Source organism: Mastomys coucha, unplaced genomic scaffold (assembly GCF_008632895.1).
Source record: "Mastomys coucha isolate ucsf_1 unplaced genomic scaffold, UCSF_Mcou_1 pScaffold22, whole genome shotgun sequence".
NCBI classification, from domain to species: domain Eukaryota; kingdom Metazoa; phylum Chordata; class Mammalia; order Rodentia; family Muridae; genus Mastomys; species Mastomys coucha.
The window spans coordinates 117,934,369-117,954,162 of NW_022196905.1; the positions used below are offsets into that span (position 1 = coordinate 117,934,369).

General features: G+C 49.7%; 2 protein-coding genes across 13 annotated transcripts in view; one reads left to right on the forward strand and one right to left on the reverse strand.

Moving 5' to 3' along the window:
- The window catches only part of Pitpnm2 (phosphatidylinositol transfer protein membrane associated 2), a 144,954-nt gene that overhangs the window by 71,217 nt on the left and 53,943 nt on the right, over positions 1-19,794 (reverse strand). Inside the window, exons 1-2 of one of the 12 annotated variants that reach the window (XM_031337896.1) lie at positions 6,015-6,166; positions 5,445-5,526 (exon numbers count right to left, since the gene is read on the reverse strand). The exons of 8 other annotated variants lie outside the window; for them this stretch is intronic. The gene's annotated coding sequence lies outside the window, so the exon portion shown is untranslated. Of the gene's footprint in view, positions 1-5,444; positions 5,527-6,014; positions 6,167-6,972; positions 7,033-8,593; positions 8,875-19,794 lie in introns of those variants that run through there. 3 more of the 12 variants (XM_031337893.1, XM_031337898.1, XM_031337894.1) reach the window with 3 other exon arrangements.
- Positions 6,324-7,606, forward strand: LOC116068419. Its single transcript, XM_031337915.1, has 2 exons — positions 6,324-6,674; positions 6,801-7,606. The coding sequence occupies exons 1-2, from the start codon at positions 6,418-6,420 to the stop codon at positions 7,411-7,413; spliced, it is 870 nt and encodes a 289-aa protein (XP_031193775.1). The 5' UTR covers positions 6,324-6,417; the 3' UTR covers positions 7,414-7,606.

Below are 19,794 nucleotides of genomic sequence, written 5' to 3' on the forward strand. Positions count from 1 at the left end.
ACCCCACCCCACCCCCAGCCCAGGGGCCCCACACAACCCCAGAGATGGGACTTCAGAAACAAGCAGCACATCCCACACCCTAAGCAAATGAAACAAGGTAGCAAGAAGGTTTTAAAATTAACTAATCCCTACTCCCTGCCTGAGCAGTCATGACAAAGCCTGCTCACAGCCATACGTGGTGTACATACGCCTAGAAAGCTGTGAAGTACTTTACAAGGCCATGGCACCAGGCAGAAAGGGCACTGACATGGAAGAAAGCGTGCTGCATAGATGCTCTGCCTCTTGTCCTCTACAGCCTGTGAGGTGCTGTCACTGTCACTAACCCTATCGTGCGAACTAGGAAAGTGTCAGTCTCACAGAGGCCAAGAGACTCATCAGGATCTCATGAGCAGGCTGACGGCAGAACACGGACAAGGTCAGGGCCTTTGGGCTTGCTTTTTTCCCCTCAGCCCTGCATTTGAAACTAGTGAGGGGTTCTTGACCCAACAAGGCAGAAAAACTGAGGCAAAAAAAAAATGGGTAGCTACTGAAAATGCAGATGTGAGCTAATCTGTTAAGAGCCCCTCTTCTTCCCTCTCCAACACCCCCATCCAGTTCTCAGCATAGCTCATTCATTTCCATCAACCTGGTGTTGTCAGGGGACAATGGCAGCTCAGAGAAGGTCTCCCGGAACAGAGCAGGGGGACTCTTGGTCTGTTGGCCCAGGACAAGGTTCTGTGTTGAACATTTATGGGAAGGAAGCTCACAGCAATGGGGTGGGGGGCACAAAACTCACCTTACAGGGAAACTCACTACTGCATGTTAGATCCAGAATACCAAACTAAACAAATGAACACCACCAACATCCAGTCCCGACACCAGGGTAAGATCCAGTTTCCTCTCACTGGCATGTGAAAAGGTACAGCTAGGGTCACTCTGGGCACCAGATCCTGACTCTTGAGCAGGACCCCGTGACCGCTCCTGTTTAGAGGAAACTGCTTCAGGCTGTAACCAAGGAGCCACAGTCAACCCTCTGTTCTTCTCTCCCTCTTCTATCTCAGGGCTGCACTGCCACTTAACAGTTTTTATTCATTGGGCTTCTAGTGGATTCCGTAAGATAAGAACACGCCTGTCTTATCCCGCATTCTATCTACCTTTTAAGAAGAATCCTCAAGTGTCTAAGACAAAACAAACAAACATACAAACAAAAACAAAAAGATCCCTTTCTTCATAATCTCCAATTTTCAGAAAAATTACAAAATGAAAACAAGAACTCCCATATATCTACCAAGAATTGCTGACTCCTCTCTGTCTGCACTGCTTTATGTCTGTGCCCTCTCCCTATGTGTATGTCTAAAGGGAAGTATTATCTGTCCTGGCCCACTAAAGAAGCTATGGAATGATTTACCCACAACAGCCCTACCACTTCCACCACTGCTGACACACCCTGTCCAGTTCCTTCACATCTGTTGTGAATGTTAGGCATGTAAAGCAGACAGTGTTAACTTTATGTTACAGAAAGGAAACTGAGGCATAGGTCCCGTGATATACAAAGCCCCCTCCCCGACGTAAGCCATTGATATTTAAGACCCTAGTATAAGATAAACAGACTTTGTAATGCATCATCTTCCCGACTGTGGGATAACTTTTAAATGAGAATCATTCTGAGCCTACAGCAGAATAAAAGTGGTGAGGTGGGGGGACTGGGGTCTGGGTGTGCTGTATTCTCTACTTCACAGTTGGGTCTTGAACTGTACCCTGAGCAAGAGCCATGAGTGCAAGGGTAGGCTGGCGACAGCAACTTCCTTACACTATTACCGCAAGCCTCCCCTCAGCTCACTGGGATGAAGGGAAGGGAGGCCAGTGCAATGAGCACTTCCTTCTTGGGCTGGCCTCCTGCTTTGCCTAGCCTGCCTCCATGCAGGCTTCCTCCCAAGGCAAGAGTTAGGTCTAGTTTTCATCTAACACCAAGGGCCTGCCACACAGAGCAGCTGCAGGTGTAAAGGATGCATGAGTTAGTCAAGAGAACTGGGTTCTAGCTCTACCTTCACGGCACAGGTTGACCAAACCCTGAGATGGCATGTGAGCTTGTGAAATGGGGTGTCTGCATAGCATTCAATGAGATGCAATGGTCAGAAAGACTCCAGGACAGTCAATCAAAACCATCTGCCCAGAGCTGCTCTAGAAACTGAGCCAGTAAATGGAAAAGGAACAGGAAGTCAGGATGCCCAGACATCCAAAACCGGGCAATGTAGAAGTCACACAGACATACATGTACACACAGAAAACACACACAGACATACATCACATACACACCGCATATTACATATAACACAAACACCCCACAAGCACACATACATGAAGTATTACACAAATACCCCCATATTTACAGAACATTACACATGTATGAGCACATACATACGCTTACACATACTCCAGTGTACACATAAACACACCATCCACAGCATATAGTACATATACACATCAGCACACAATACCAACACCCTGCATACATACATAGTACATCACACATAGATATACACATATCACATACAATATTTATTTGCACCTTCATATACAACAAATCACACACATGTGCATACAACACAAATATATCACCTACACATACATATCACACATACGTACATTTGTACCCTCACATTCATACACATAACACCACAAACACAAGACACTTTCACGGAGCCCTGAAGACACATATAATACTCAGATACTACAAATACAATGAACATCCTACAAAAATACATATTCACATTCAAACACATGACACAATACACACGCCACAAGTATACAGGTACATACCCACATATGCACATAATTCCACCTAATAAACTACAGTTGTACAAATACCAAATATAGACATGCACATAGCCTCAGTCATACATCCCACAGGCAATACACAAATACATACACCCACACATGCATATGAAAAGAAATAAATGCATGCACCTATACATTTACATATACACACAATATAAACAATTCACAGGCCACACATGTGCACAGTCATACACAAAGTACACATACTCAAGCATATGCCACATTTATATACACACTCCCTTACATACACATATCATAAACCACATATACAATGCAATCTCAGATGCACACACATTACATATGCACATACCAGACAATTGTACCTATACACCACACACAGAGGTTTGCATCTTACTACATCTTAAACTCATCAATGACTCCATGCCAATCCCCTTCCCTTAGGGCTGGAGATCTTCAATGAGTGAGCATCTGCATGCTTCTCTGACAGAAGAACATGCCAATTTCTGTAATGTCCCAGACACTGTGGTACAGGATAAGGAGAGAGGGACAGGATAAGAGAAAGGGCGGATTCTCTTTCTAAAAGTGGACAAAGCCAGTCTGCTTTACTCAGCTTAGACAGTGAGCTGAAAGGAAATGAGTAAAGGCACATAAAGGCACAACTGTGTGATCCTGGCAGTGCTGGAAACAGTTATTAAGATCATGCACACATGAGCAGAATGTCAACAGATATATGAGCTCCTGCTAGCAGAAGGGGCACCTGTGTTTGTGTGTGGCTCAAGCTTATTTACATGTGGGTATGCATATGCATGGGTCTGTGTATGCGCACATAGGAAGAGGATGAACAAGTGTGCATGCATATGCATATATATACGTGTACGGTGAGTGACCTTCTCACTGTACAGTTAAGGTCATTCAGTTAATACACCAAGAGACTTTTTAGGAGCTGTGCACAGGTGCCCGAGACAGGGACAAAGGTTCAACCTCCCAGATAGATAATATCCTGAGCCCCAGAATCCCTGAATAGGGGCAGAGTTGCCTGTCCTGCCTGTCCATGCTCAACCTAGTACGGGAGAAAAGCATCGAACTTTTCCCTTACAGCACCAAGGCCTCATGAGGTCTGTATGAACCACAGGCTCCTCTGCTTCCCTCCATCCCTTCCCTGAATCCCGGCGCTCCTGTCAAATTAAAGAAGAAAGAACCACTCACCGCCTGAAAGCCAGCCAATACGGTGATTATTCCACTTTTCCTGGAATGAGCCTTCTACACTTTCGCTGGCTGAAGCCATCGGCAGTCAGGGTTCCCACCTCTCCAAGCTGCTCTCACACCCTCTGCAGCTCCCCAAGATGCTTTCAAGTAAGTCAGCATGATGTGTGATCTTGCAGTCACAATTACACTTGGGAGCATCTACTAAGCAAGGACTTGGGTAGGAGGAGGCAGGGCTGGAGGGCGGCACTCAGGGTCTACCTGAGATTCAAGCAGTGGGAAGGGGAGCCTACCTCTTTCTAGGCTCAGCTCTGGCTGTCCTTTCTGGGCTTGCCAACTGAATGATCAGCATGGGTGCTTGCCTGGTCCTGGGGGAGCATGAAAGACTCCAGGACAAAGGGACTCTTGCTGTGATAGCAAGAGTGCCAGTGGCAACACTAGACCAGCCCCCAACCCAAGCTGAGAGCAGAGATGAGAACAGAGCTGTACTTGAGGGCTTGCCTTTACGTGTCACATCATATTTTCCATTCTCAGGCAAACAAAACAAAGCCAGCACACTGCCTCCCCAACATCATCAGCTTGCAGACCCATCAGAATTCACAGGCAGCCAGCAAACCCAGACGTGGGTAATGAATGCCACTGAGAAGCCTGCACAGCTCCAGATGCCAGGAGGGTCTTAGTAAGTACAGAGCCTGGAAGCTCTGCCGCTGGAGACACAGCCTCCTTGCCCTGCCCATTGGGGCCAACTTACTGACCAGGAGGGAAGCACTAGAAACACAGAATCTGTGGCGGCTCTCATGCAGTTTTAAAGAAAGGGGTCATAAAGGAGATACAGCCAAGCACAGAGCTACCCAGGCCTTGAGCTGCTGTCGAGGTTCTGATGCCATTATTAGAGCAATCTGTCAAGGAGGATGTAGAAACAAAAATAAAGCACAATCAGGTGGCCATGACCTGATGTAGCAACACGATCCTGAATCCTACTGTATTCTAGGCACTTGGGAGAGTTGCTTAGCTTCGGCCTCAGCACTGGCAACTCAGGTCTACACCTGCACGGCCTGACTCCGCTGAAGGCAGCCCCCTGAGCTGTGTACCTCTTTCAGAGTTGGATATGGATTCCCTAAGACCACACCAAACTTTGATGCTCCCATGAGTCAGACAGGGCTACTTGGTGTGTGTTTTTCTATTTAAAGATCAGACAGGGCTTACACACAGACACCATTCAAGCCTGTAGCTTCTAAGAAATGGGTGCTAAATACGGTATCTTTGGCCCTTACTTTCCATCAACACAGGAGATGTTCTTGTTGACAACCGAGGATTCTTTTTTTCCACTGCCAGCTGCACAGGAAGGAGGGCGATGGGGGGGAGGGGGGCTGCCTGCCTCCTGGGCTGGGCTGTGGAGGGGTCAACATCACCAACTCCCTTTCCAAACGCCATTGCCGGGGTGGAAAGAAGAGAATGCTCACCCACTAGACAGTAGTCTTAGAATCCCACGCCAATAGGGGTGTCTGAAGATGGACACAGGACACGCCAGCAGGGCCAGTCCACCTGAAATAAGATGGGGGACGGGTCTCCTGAGAGCACCTTCTTGAAATCTCGGCGGAGGGACAAAACATTCCCACACTGAGTGCCCATTTCCAAAGGATTGAAGACTAGTCAGCCAGAAAGCCAGGCAGCCTGTAGCCAGAGCTCTGCCCGCTGGGGGGCATGTGAGCGTCTCTAAATTTCCTTCTTTCCTTGGTGCCACCACGCTCTAGGAAAGCAGACTGTGTGTGCTCTAGCAATCACAGGCAAAATTGGAAGTACAGCGGCGCAATGTCCTTCGCCCTGGTAGCTACTCAGGAGAGAAGCTGTGGACTACAATTCTGCCCAACCAGGCAGTGCCCGAGCAGGCCAGTTCAGGCCTCTCCTTCCAGCTATCCCTCCATCCCAGCTTTTTGGAGAGAAAGCAAACAGACTCTTGACCAGATGGAGCCTTCCTCGCTAGTAAACCTAGCCTAAGGCTGAGACGTGTTCAAGAAGAAGCAGAAAATTACCTTTCAGGAAGCCAACATGAGGTAAGGGGAGCGGGGCACCAAAGTACCAGAGCTGGAGCCTCACACAGCAGGTGCTGGCTGGAGCCCTGCTCGGCAGCCCCATCCTGCAGACACTGCTGGCTTCCCATGTGCAGGTCTCAGAGGGCCGCCCCCAGACCGCAGCGCTACAGGCAGCTCATGCCTGGAAGTGTCAGCACACGGTCCCCTGGCTGGGTGAGGAGCCACCACGCAGGGACAACAGAGGCAAGGAAGAAGGCAAGCGGGAGAGGAAGGGGTGGGGAGAGGAGCGGGAGGGCGGGAAGGAGGGAGAATTGATTCTCTCTCCTCCACTGGGACCACTGAGCTAAGTTGCCATGGAGAAAGGGGAGCCGCTGGCAGAGCTTGAGGCGGGTGGAGGAGCCATATGCCAGGGGAAGGCGTCAGCAGAGCCAATCCCACAGTTCTGCTGTGGCAACCTCCCCAAACAGGCCTCGGCCTGCGCACCAAGGCAGGGTGGGGCATGGCTGGACGGTGGGCGAAAACAGCCCTCCACTACAGCCACCCCGAGGAAAAGCACAGCCCAGGGAGCTTCCCTGACTCAGGCTGCTCATCCACCCTACAGCTGGGACCCTGGACCTGCCTCTTCATGCCTCGAACCTCATGCTGCTCACTCAGCCCAAGGTCAGAGTCCCAGGAACAGACAGGCAGTCCCCTCCCCAGGCTTTTTAGAAGCATTGCCTTTCCATCCTTGCCTCCTATTTCTAAAACTCAGCTACCAAACTCTGAGTCATACTTTCCCACCCTCAGGAAGGAGGGGATGCCCACCCACAGGAAGGCTTCTGTGGTCCAGAGCCACCCAGGCAGGAAGCCAAGATGGGAGGCTGCTGGGCACCTGCTGGTTAGAAAAGAGACCACCATATCATGGGCACTCTGGACCAGGCCCACATTGGGCTGTATCTCCCACCTGCACACTACCAACCTCGCTGCAACTGCTGTGCAAACCCCACTCCAGGGCTGGCCCCTGGCTGCAGAGGCTGGGGGAGGAGAGGAGCCTGGGCTGGAGGCTTTTTTCTCCCTTCGGAGACCACAGGGCCATTGCCAGTCTGGTCACATCTCTGTGCTTTCATTTCCTTGGTACAAACTGAGACAGGACCATTTTCTCGACCAAGCTGCGCTCTGGGGCATCGTGCTGCTGGCAGACGTAGGGAAGGCTGGGGCTGTGGACGCTGTGTCCTTCCAGATCCAGTTGGAAGCACTGGGGCAGCATCCAATGCCCTGCCTCCCCTTGCGCACTTGGCTGGCAACCCTGGAGCCAACAGCACTGCTCCCAGGCCTGTTGCTCTTGAGGGAACATCTGAGGCAGCCTGCCCCACCTTGCCTTCTGAAAGCCTGCAGCCAAGAAAACACTTCCACTTCCTAGCCCCACTCCAACGACTCATTATGAAAATACCCCAGTATATGAACAGATCGGGAAAATGTTCTACGGAACACGAAGATTTACTACCCAGATTTCTGTGTCCTCTCACTTTTCTATTGTTTAAAAAAAAAAAAAAGAACAAAAAATATACTGTTTTCATCAATGGAGAGCGTCCACTTTAGTACCATGAAGTCTACCCACAGTATGGTACAGCTACCACCTGTACCCAGTAGCAAACATCCGCATTACCCGGAAAGGAGTCGTGTGGGAGAGCCACCTCATGACGGCTTCTCTCTAGCCCCTGACCACCATTAGCCTACTGCCCACAGCCATGCTTGCTTTGGGTGATTTCGTATAAATGGAATTACAGAGTGCACACAACCTTTTTGAACTGGCTTCATTCACTTATCATCATGTTCTTTCTCAAAGTTCATATATGGTTGTAGCCTATGTAGGTTGCTTCCTTCCTTCATGGCAGGATAATATCCTATTGATAAGCAGACCCCATTTACACATCTGCTCACCACGGGATGGACACGTGAGTTACTTCTACACCTGGGTTCCCTTCTCACGCCTCTCCCCAAGACCTAAAGAAGTGTTCTGGGCATTTAGTCTCTAACTTGCAAGTCCCAGAGACCCCAAACTAAATGTTTATCCACTTGCCTTTCAAATCAGCAAGGCTCACCTGTGCCTGGCTCGGGGACAAAGGCAAAAGGCTCCAAGTCTCCTCTGTCCCAGGGAAGCTGCCAGCTGGGCAGGAGGATTTACAGGTACACCCACTCCATACCTTCTTTGACAGATGAAGCTGAATTCCAGAGCCACTGGCATTCCTGGCTAGACAACTGATGCATATTCCCCTTTAGCCATAGCCTGTCATGTCCCTATCTCACGGGGTTGCTTCAGAGACAAGGCCAACACTGCCCAAGTGAACTCCCATGAGGATGGCCACCCTCTACACCTCTGCCAGCAAGGCGCAGCTGCTGTGACCCCATAAGCCTAGGTGGCTACTGACACTCACAATGTGGCTGGTGCTGATGGAAAATGTTGCTTTGCTTTTATTTACAACTGAAATTAAAGAGTTACATAGAGTTGTGATCGCCAGGGACAGGACAGCTCTAAAGGTAAAGGGAACGAATGGTCTGGCTCCTCAACTTCTATCTTTCCCTTTCCTCTCTCCACTTACCTGAGCTGTCTGGGGTGTGGGAAGGCTTCTGACTGCAGCGTGGGCCAAGGCCTATCTAGAAGGACAGAGGGTATGTGGTGGGGCTCTCAGGGAACCAAACAGATAGCAGCTCGGGAGAAGGCTCCTTCAACTCCATAGTGACAAGAGTCTCTGAACCTCAGGCCTGGATCCTCCTCTCGGCCCTGTTCTAGAACCACTACCTTCCCCTGTCTCCCCCAGCAACTCCTGATGTCATCCCAGAATGCCTGGGCAGGGGCTGTGGGATTGGAACTTCCCTACCATGTCCATGAGTCAGCAGAACCCTGTGTGGTTATGCAACCTTGGTTCCCAGGCTAGGCTGAGTGTCAGCTGCTCGGGAAGACTACCCCTGCCCTCCAGCTGCCCGCCAGACTCCCAATGCATGAATGGTCTTATATAGTAACCGAGACCACACTCTGAAACCACCCTCTCCCTCAGGAGATGCACAAGGACACACTCAGAGGGTGAAGTGGTTTTCCTGAGCTCCTCCGGCAAGGCTGGTCCCAGGCTGTGGTCGTCCTGGGATGGAGGGTTAGTTGTTCAAGCTCATTCTCCCGAGACTGCCAGTGCTGCTCAGGGAAAGAGCTATGTGTCTCAAAGTTAAGACAGCACAGACAGCTCTCCCATCCCCAGCCACATGAACCTGCTTAGTATATGTGGGATATAACAACAGTAAGGTGGCCATGAAGACTCCGACAAATAGGGCAAATTTAGACATAGCCACAAGGTACAGTTGGCCTCAATCTCTGTGGTTTCCACATCCAGAGAGTCAACTAAGCACAGGCTGGAACAGAAAATCCTGAGGAAAGAGAATCGCATGGACTGAGCATGTGCAGCCTTTGTTGTGGCTGCTAATTCCCTGAATGGTACAGTGGGACAGTTCATTGTGGGAATGGGGCAGTGTGAAAGATCCTCTCTCGGCTCTAGAGTGTTCAGTACCAGATAATCTAGAGAGATGAGCTGAGGTGTCCAGAAGGACATTCGCAGGGCATATGCAGCACTCTGCCTTCTACAGACCCCCGGGGCTCACTCCTGAACTCACAGGTACTGCTGAGGGTGGGCCTGTTCTCTCTCTTCCTGCAAAACCTTGCCTTGCCTCCCAGCTTCCCTTGCTCCTGCAGCAGAAGGCCCAGGGGACGCCCCGCAAACCTGCAGGGAAATCTTGCCTCCCACAGCTCAAATCCCCAGTGGCCTCCCTGCCTCTTACTCAAGCTGTCCAGACTATAGCCCATCTCTTCCCGCAGGGCGTTTGCACCTACACAGCTTGCTCCTGCTAGCCTCTACGTGAGCACGTATTACTCAGGCCTTCTTGACACTTAGTTAACTCTGAGTCCTGCCCTGGCTTTCCCTGGACCCTCTCACTGTTTTCATGACATCAACCTTACCTAATGTACGATCTACTGTTCTTTGATGGTTTTTTTCCTTTCCAAATGGTGGTAAATGTTAACATTTGCTACCCTGATAGTTTGTTTTTCTGTTTGTTTGTTTTGGTTTTGTTTTTTTTTTATCGAAACAGGGTTTTTCTGGATCGCCCTGGCTGTCCTGGAACTCACTCTGAAACCCAGGCTGGCCTCGAACTCAGAAATCCGCCTGCCTCTGCCTCCTAAGTGCTGGGATTAAAGGTGTGCGCCAACAGCCCTAAAGATTTACTTTTTATTATTATATCTAAGTACACTGTAGCTGTCTTCAAAAAGTACCAGAAGAAGGCATCAGCTCTCATTATACAGATGGTTGTGAACCACCATGTGGTTGCTGAGATTTGAACTCAGGACCTTTGGAAGAGCAGTCAGTGCTCTTACCCGCTGACCCATCTCTCCAGCCCTTCCCCTGCCCCCCATAGCTTGTTAAGTGCTTGGTTCAGTGGCCTTAAGGATGTTAACATGGCTATGCAGCCCTCCCACTATCTCTACAACCTTTTCATCTCCCAAACCAGAACTGCACTCATTAAGCACGAATTCCCCACCTCACCCCACCCAACCCTGGTACCCTCCATTTTACTTCTGTCTCTATGGATCTGACTCCAGTGACCACTTCATGGCATCATTACAGCACATGGAATAATTACACCATGGTCCTACTGTGCTTGGCTTCTTTCACTTAGCAGTTCATGTGTGCTGTATAGCATGTTCCTGTGTAATGCTGTCTGTCATGCTGGGCCGGGCAGCATATGCCTTTGTTTTCAGTACTTGAGATTTAACCTAGTAGGTGGATTTCTATGTGTTTGAGGCCAGCCTGGTCTACAGAGTGAGTTCCAGGACAGCCAGGCCTACACAGAGAAAACCTGTCTCAAAAACCAAAGCCACTAAATAAAAAAGCCAACTGTCTATCTCACGTACTAGATGGAGACTTCTAGGATGTATTCACTGCTGTGTCCCAGGGTATGCCTGTGAGGGCACCTGGTACAGAACAGGCATTCAGCGAATGCCTTAAATGGATGAATGCTGAGTGAGTCCACAGGCAGGTGGGTGACTGGATGGACAGACAAGTGAATGGGAAAAGATGGATGACTAGATGGCTGAATGGATGGCAGGTAACAGATGGAGACGCCGCAGAGCAAGTGCTTCAATTCACATGCCTGTGTCAGGCCCTGACTGATATGCAGACCTTAGCGACACAGCCATTTGCCCTGGAGCCCAAACCCACCACTCTAACATGTGGCCATGCTCAGTGTGGCAGGACTTTCCCCTAAACTCCACAATGGCTTGTTAGCCCCTTCAGGATGTCCCCTCAGATGTGGCATATCCAGGAAGAATTGACTAGAGAACTGAAAGTTTCTAATCATAGTTTATTAGTTTGTTTCTTCAACAGAGTCTCAGTCTATAGTCCTGGCTGGCCTAGAACTCCTGTCTCTGCCTCCTGAGTGTGGGGATTAAAGTGTTGTACCACCATGCAAGGGTTCCACTTGCAATGGAAAGGGGCTTAGAGCCTCAGGCAGCCTCAGAATATGGCAGAGAAGAGAATAGGAGGCCAGGAAGTGCCTGGAACACACATCTCATCTGAGGAGCAGAGCCTACAGAAGCCAGGGTAACAACCCAGGTAGGGTAAGGGCTAGCCCTTCAGCCCTGCCCTTTAGCTGGGCCTACAACCTTGGCACCTTTTCCACATCCTGCCTAGCTATTCACAGCCATCCTCTCTCTGAGAACTACTTTATCAATTTTGGGTTTTTCTGGCTGGATGGACTTGGTAAACTGAAGTCAGGAGAACCCCACTTTGTATCCAGGAGGCTTCATAGTATGTATGGCTATACTTGGCTGGGTCTGCCTGTACCCCTTGTCTTGTGATGGGCCTCAGGGCCTGTGACATCCTCTGACAAGTGTATGGTGCCTCCAGGAGGCATGCACATAGTAGCCCAGGCAGACCTCACCTTGCGGGGCTAGAAGATGGGGATCCTACAAAGCCCAGGTCACTACGAAGTCACTGTCTGCTCTAGGAAAGACAAATTGTGGCGGTGGAAGGACAGCTGTACCTTTAAATGCTCGGGCCCACAGATACGAAAAACATTTGCACTCTCTGGCTGTTTGCATCTTTGGTTATTTTTAGGGTGAACCCAGTTGCCTCCCCCTTGGAACCGGATGAAGCCCCAGAGAAGGCACGTAGTCCTTTTCCCAGATGGGGGGTCCTGCTCCTGTTTCCCTGGGAATGAAGTTTTGGACATGGGCTATCTAGGGAAACTGCCTGCCCCCTGGCCCCCCAGCATTACACACTGAACTCCCCTCAGGTTCACTTGAGGGACCTGTGCAAAAAGCAGCTTTGCTCCTGTTGTGAAGATCTGCTGCTGATATCAGGGCCATCCACCTGCACTCTGAGAGCCCCATGCCACCCCCAGGGTCTGAAGAAAAGAAAGCGTGCTGCAATTCCCCACAGAACCCAGCACTTCCAGCCGACGGGAATGTCTGGCTGGTGTATTTCTAGAACAAACAGCAATTAGAAGTGATCTTCTCTCCTGCCCTCCCCTCCCCAAAACAGAAATAAATCAGTGCTACCATTCTCCCAGCTAATGATTTCCTCCATTAAATTAAAAAGAAGAAGAAAATGTTTTTTAAAATGGATTACCAGCCCTATGCTTTCAGAGACCACATGACCTGTCAGCTCCTCTCAAATCCGGATGCATCAAAGCCCCTCAATTAATTTTTAATAAATAAGACAATCACAGTGTAAGACTCACCATCAGCCTTTCCCACCCCACCCCCTCCCACACTGGCACACAGGGCTGGCCCTCAGCTCGATCAGGCCGCAGAAGATGCTTTCTGTCTCACAGATGGGAAGCAAGGCAGAGATGAGATGCTCTTAAGCACACACCCTAGGACCCTATGAAGCGTGGAGCTCGCTGTGGAGAGTGAGGAGTGTGGAACAGCGTCTGTTGGCTTCCAGAGGCTCCTGTCTAGAAGCCCGAGCTAAGGAGCCCATGCAGGGCAGTATTAGTCACTGCCACCACTTGTGGTACAGGTGACAGGACCTCACCTTTCTATCTCCCTCCTGCAGCACTCTGTGACGCAGCACAGACGCCGCTTGGTTAGAAATGTCTACCCCAACAACATGGACGGGCCCAGAAACATGCTGCCTGGTGGTAGGAGCCAGATTCCGAAGACCACAGGTCCTATGAGCCACTCATGTGGCCCGTCCAGCAGGGGGACATCTGCAGACAGCACAGCACTCACTGATGGGTAGAGTGTCTGTTGGGAAGAGAGAGCAAGCAGAGTAATGCCACACAACATGGTGACACAGTCCACGCGACTGACAGCATGTGCTGACAAATGGCTAGCATAGAAAAGTTTACATTGTGTGTAAAAACGTCTTGTAAAAATACAAGACAACAGAAAGCTACATCTCAAATGCCATTCGGGAACACAAGAGCGGACAGTCACTCCATGGTGACTGGAGTAGCACCCTCTCTTCCAGGGACTGGCTCCTTGTGTTAGAAACGAGATTCCCTGATTCTCTGATAGCTTATGGCATGCCAGATGCCAGAGGGCAGGCAGGGGCGGCTAAGGCCCAGGGAATACCTTCTCTGAGGAACTAGGGGGCCTTTGCACTGGCCATGACCTCTCTGGAAATCACTGTCCCAGATGTTACATAATTTGCTTCTTTTGTTTATTTGTGTTTTTACAGAGATCCCCTCTCTGACCATCTACAGTCAGAGAGAGGCAGGGAAGGACACTGGGACCAGGGAGGAGATATCATGAGCAAGAACAAGAGACCGGAAGCCTAGACTGTCCATGATAAGCACCCAGTCCTGTGGCTGTCCCTGGCTAAAGGGAGGCCATTCCCAGAGGACTGCCAAGGGCAGACACTATCATTAACCAGCTAGAGAGCCTTGGCAAGTTCACTTGTCCCTCTGAGCCTCAGATTTTCTTCTACACTGTGGGAGAGTTTATAGTACATAGCTCTCTGGCTTTTTCGAGGACTATACAAATGACGCACAAATGGTGTTTAGCATATGGCAGGGCCCTGGTCAGGTCATAAATGGTAAGGACAATCGGATTATCACCGTAATCGCCCCATCAGGCAGGAATGCTCTTCTTAAGAGGATCAGGGCAACCATCCCAGAAAGCTCAAGAAGGCCACCACCAATCACCCGAGGCTGGCCAGAGACAGGGGCCACCCTGGGACACCTTGCGAAGGCTCACACCATGCAGATGAACTGACTAGATCCTTTGCTCCACATTTTGCATATGGGAAAACCAAATTCTGAAAGGTTAGTAATATGCCCTGAGGTCACACAGCTAGGAGACGATGATTCAAACTGCATTCAATAAACTTGGATTCAACTCTGCTCCAGGACCAAGCTGGGTAGTGCTGTTCCATGTATCAAGAGAAGCAAGCAAGGAAGGAGGTGCAGAGAAGCCTGGAGCTGGCAGAAGGTGACCCCAAATGCTTCCACAGCTCTGATATGGGGACTGCATGAACCTTTGAAAGAAAGCCTGAGGAAATCTCTCAGTACAGGTCCTGGGAACTCCACAGGAAGGTGGGACAAGCCTGGGGCATCTTAGTTCTAGCCAGCGTCAGGACTAAGAACTCTATACTATGTTCCCCTAGGCTAGCTGCTTAGGTTAGTGTAGAATACAGTTAACTCCCTCAGAGGCAGGACAGGGTGCTGAAGGAATGTCTCCACACTCCTGGCTTAAATTTTCCAAGATCTGAGACCCAGGGACGTGGGGTTTTCACACAGGTGGAAGATTCTGTGTGCAGAGCAGGAGGGGAGGGGAACCTGCCTCCAACTTGGTGGGATAGTGCTAATTTGCCCTCCAAGCAAGTCTCTAGAGATACCTGGAAATTCCCAGCTGGTGACTCACAGGCCACTACAAACAGAACATATAAAGTGGGTCCCGTTAACTCTTGCTTCCATGAGGGGCCCATGGTGAGCAGGTTAAGCTATAGATGCATAGGAAATAATGTCACTGCATCAGGAGCCTCCCAGGACTCCCTTCACATTTAGAATCAAGTCCAAAGTCCTCACCCTGATTGGAGTACCCCAGGATGGTTCTCTGCTTCTCTCTGTACTTCCTGTGGCCTTTTCTCTCTTGTCCTGTCCCAGTCAGTTTCTCAAACTTGCTAAGCACACTTCCATCCCAGGGCCACTGCCCTTGCTGCTGTTGGTTTCATGGTTGGCACACAACTTTTTCACAGATTTATATAGATTTATAGAGATTCCCTTCCGATCACCCTACCTAAAACTCCCTCTGTTCCCTCCCCTTGCTTGCTTTCCTTCCTGAATTTACACTGTTGTCTTAGTCACTGTTCTATTGCTGTGAATAGACATCATGATCAAAGCAGCTTACAGAAGAGAGTACTTAGTTGAGAGCTTGCTTACATGTGCACAGGATGAGTCTGTTATCATCATGGTGGGGACAATGGAAGTAGGCAGGCAGACAGGGCAGTAGAGCAGTAGCTTAGTGCTATCCACAAGTTGAAGGCAGAGGTGTGGGGGTTGGCTTGGGCTTTTAAAAACTCAAAGGCCACCCTCAGTGCACACTTTGTCCGACATGATCACAACTCATAATCCAAAATATTTCTACCAATTAGGGACCAAATATTCAAATATATGAGCCTACTGGGGCCTTTCTAATTCAAAGGATCAAAGAATGCATTTTAGTCAGGGATTTCATGTGGCTTCCTGATTAATCACCAGTGCTCAAAATACACTGGACACATGAGTGGCACCTAAAAAGTTGGCTGGTGACTTTAAGAGGTGGCAACAGGAAGTAGGGTAAAGGTGGGAGTGATAAGTGCTTCTGGGTGAAAGAAGAGATACAGAGCTTAAATAAGCAAATGTGAAATAACTTAAATGGTAAACAAACATTTTCCCTGCTGACACCCTCAAAAAAGCACCAAGCCCACAAAAGTTTACCGGAGACTCTAGCAAACCCTTGAAAACCTCAGGAGGAAAGGAAACTCTTATTAGAAAGAAGATAAGAGGGCTAGTGAGATGGCTCAGCGGGTAAGAGCACCACCGACTGCTCTTCCGAAGGTAATGAGTTCAAATCCCAGCCATGACATGGTGGCTCACAACCACCCTTGAGATCTGACACCCTCTTCTGGTGTGCCTGAAGACAGCTACAGTGTACTTATTTATAATAATAAATAAATCTTTGGTCCAGGACGAGCAGGGCCGACCAGAGTGAGCGGGGTCTACCAGAGCGAGTAGAGCTGACTGGAGTGAGCAGAGGCCCTAAAGGTCAATTCCCAATAACCAGATGAAGGCTCACAACCATCTGTACAGCTACAATGTGTACTCATATAAATAAATAAATAAATCTTTAAAAAAGAAAGAGGATGGGCTGGTGAGATGGCTCAGTGGGTAAGAGCACTGACTGCTCTTCTGAAGGTCCTGAGTTCAGATCCCAGCAACCACATGGTGGCTCACAACCACCCATAATGAGATCTGATGCCCTCTTCTGGTGCGTCTGAAGACAGCTACAGTGTATTAGGCTGGAGCGAGCCAGGGCCAGAGCAAGAGGAGCCAGAGCGAGTGGGGCTGTCCTGAGTTCAATTCCCAACAGCCACATGATGGCTCATGGCCTTCTGTACAGCTACAGTGTTCTCATACACATAAAAAATAAATTAAAAAAAGAAAAAAGAAAAAAAGAAAGAGGATAAGAATAGGCACATTTCATGAACAGGACGCCTTTCAAGCAAACCTCAAAGTAGGAGAGGCATAAAGCACAGTAATAAGAACTTGGGGTCTCTCAGGGAACCATGTGCAGTGTCACTTCTGTGACAATGTTGACTACTCCAGAAATATCTTTCTCCATCTGGCCTGTGTCCTCTCCCTTTGTTTCCCTCGCCCAATATTCTCCATCATTCTGGTCACTAAATCGCAAGGTGAGTATCCCACACATATCAGCCACTGTTGGACACACTGTCTATATGTCCACTTCTGGCTAAAAAAGCAAGACAGGAATTATATTTCCCTCATCCTGGTATGCTCGATGCCCGAAGACACTGAAGGCTCAAGGCAGCTGACCATTAAGAGAAGCCTTCAAGAGCTGGTGCTGTGAACACACAAGCAATGGGGTCTGTGCTGCCTGTTTCCCAGCCATCCTTAAACACTTGCAATGGGTTCAGGTGGCTGGGCCTCGGGGAAGCTGAGAGCCCTAGAGCTTGTCTTTCTCTGAGCAAGAAGAAGGTGAGCAGCAGAAGCCACACGTCTCCGGTGAGGCTGAGGGACACCAGAAAGGCTACATCTGTCTACTTAACTCTGTGAAGCTCAGTGTGAGGTGGTGGGGTTTGGACAGCAGAATGAGAAACAAAGAAGCAAGGCTGACATCTCCAGCAGCCTAGAAACTGAGCTGAGAGAGAGGAAGTAGAACAGAGGGTGGAAGAGGAGATTCTCCTTTCCACACTCACAAGGGCCCAGACAGCCCTGCTTCACCCCCGACTACAACCATTTATCAAACAAGGCCGAGAAACCCATCATCCCTGCTCTAGGGCTGGCCTGCACCCTCCATATGCTCAACAGCCCTCAGATTCAGATCAACGGCTACCAGTTCCATGAGGCAGGTGCATAGCTGAGCCCTTCCAGGCCATGGATACAGCAAAGCATGGATCCTAATGGAACCCTGCTGCGGACATCAAGACCTGCAGGTACATATCAGAGCTGCTGAGAAGCACCTTTGCAGTCAACAGATAAAAGAGGCTTGCAGTGGAAACAAAGATCCCTGGGCTCAGGAGAAAGGGAGCTGGTAGGTCTGGAGTCAAGGACAAGGTACCTATGGCTGTGTAAAACAGCACACACCCCCGAATAACGGTTCAGACAATGACCACTCAGTACCTCACACTGCTTCTGCTGATTAAGAGACCTAGAATGGCCCAGCTGGTGGCTCTGCTCTGGGTCACTCAGCCGGTTACAACCAAAAACTAAGCCAAGGTAGGGCTACGATCATCTAAAAGCTTGGCTGGGGCTAGACGAACCACTTTTGAAGAACTCACTCATGTGACAGACATCAGGTGTAGGCTGATGGCCAAAAGTCTACCTCTGTATCTCACTATAATTCCAGAATTTTCCAGGGCACTTCCTAAAACTCCTCATAAGACAGCAGCTTCCTGGAACAATCGATCCAAGAGAAAGAATGGTGGAAGCCATACTGCCTTTTATAATTTTGTTTTAAAAGTGACACCGTATCACCTGCAATACCCCACTATGTATGCAGGTCAGCTCCTCAATGTAAGAGAGGATAATATATGGGTGTGTCCATGGAGGCAGGAGGCAGGACCCTGGAGGCCACCTGCATGGCCACCCTGGGCTCCAACCTTTCATCTAACCTGCCTCCTTTCATCTTGCAGGCTGCCCTTGAAGGCAGATATTTTATCTCTATTTTACAGACCCAGACACGAAGCTAAGAGAAGGTATCTGCCTTGAGTTTCACGCACCGTTAAAGGCCAGCCAGTGTCTGGTCTTGTCCAGCTAGTTCCCAGTAACAATCCTCTGGGTGACTTATCCTCCAACGAAAACCAGAGCAGACAGCCATATAACCATGTTACGGGACTGTTCCTCAAGAACCAACATAATGGCTCAGTGGTGAAGGTGCTTGTCGCTAAGCCCGAAGACCTGCATGTGACTCAATGGACTCATATAATAGGAGAGAATGCCCTCCATGCATGTGCCATGGACTGCACATTGCCCCCATACATGTTAGCATTCAGAACCTGTGGTGATACATGGGCGGGTCCACAGACCTGTTGCCAGGGCAACGGCCACCATATTCCCAGAATCCATTGGGTTCAACTCCCACCTTTACCTGGACTACTATGTCACAACCCATATATATGGGACAATTCCTCCATCTTTGCTCTCTCTCTCTCTCTCCCCTCTATCTGCGCCGTTACCCTCTACTCCCTCTCAATTAAACCTCTTACATGTGGAACTGTCTAGGCCTGGTGTGATACCTACAGATGCAACTGATGCCCAAACACATCATTTGGTGCCGAGACCCGGGATCATGGCAGTTCGCGTCCGCCAAACCGCGCGGGGACCGCCCGCGGGGAGTGGAGGAGCGGTCCCAGCACCACCAACCGATAAGTGAGTTCGCAGCCCCCTCACCTGGCGGCTGCTCACCGCTTCTCGCTGGAGACACTGGACACCGGGACACAACAAACCTACAGCCAAACGCCGCTAGACCACGTGAGCTGTACCCCACTCAGGCACCATTCAGTTCCATGTTTTTCATTTACCAGACTGCTCATAACCAGCCGCATAGACACCAGCATATTAATTAATTGGATCAGTCAGGGGGAGGACCTCCAACTTTCCAGATAGGGTCTGGCCAACCCTCCCTGGAAACTACAGAGTATAGCACCCCCTTGACATACAAGCTAGGACATTCTGGCATTGGGTGCCCCTCCCCTCGGAAGTAACTCTCGCTCCTAATAATCTCTTACCGGGATCTCTTGCAGCCGTCAAACCCCTGGATCCAGGGTGAGTTACCTTCCCACAGCAGGCTGTCGGCTCTGCTAGATTGCCACTAGGATTTCTCGTGACGACTTGAACCACTAGCCTTGGCTGTTAACTTTTTTGGTACTTGGATTGTTCTCAGGACGCTGGTACGAACATCCAACCCCCCCCCAATGGGTTCCAGAATGTCTTCGACAGTTCCTCCAGGCACCCCACTGGGATGTCACCCGGAAAATCTCAAATCTTTAAAGATAACGCCTGATTTGAAGGCATCAAAATTAATATATCTCTG

Excerpts from the sequence above, each read along its gene's own strand:
- LOC116068419 (XM_031337915.1), top strand. The coding sequence starts at position 6,418 with ATGCCAGGGGAAGGCGTCAGCAGAGCCAATCCCACAGTTCTGCTGTGG. Across the intron at positions 6,675-6,800 it reads TGCTGCTCACTCAGCCCAAG|GAAGGAGGGGATGCCCACCC; the intron begins GTCAGAGTCCCA and ends TCCCACCCTCAG.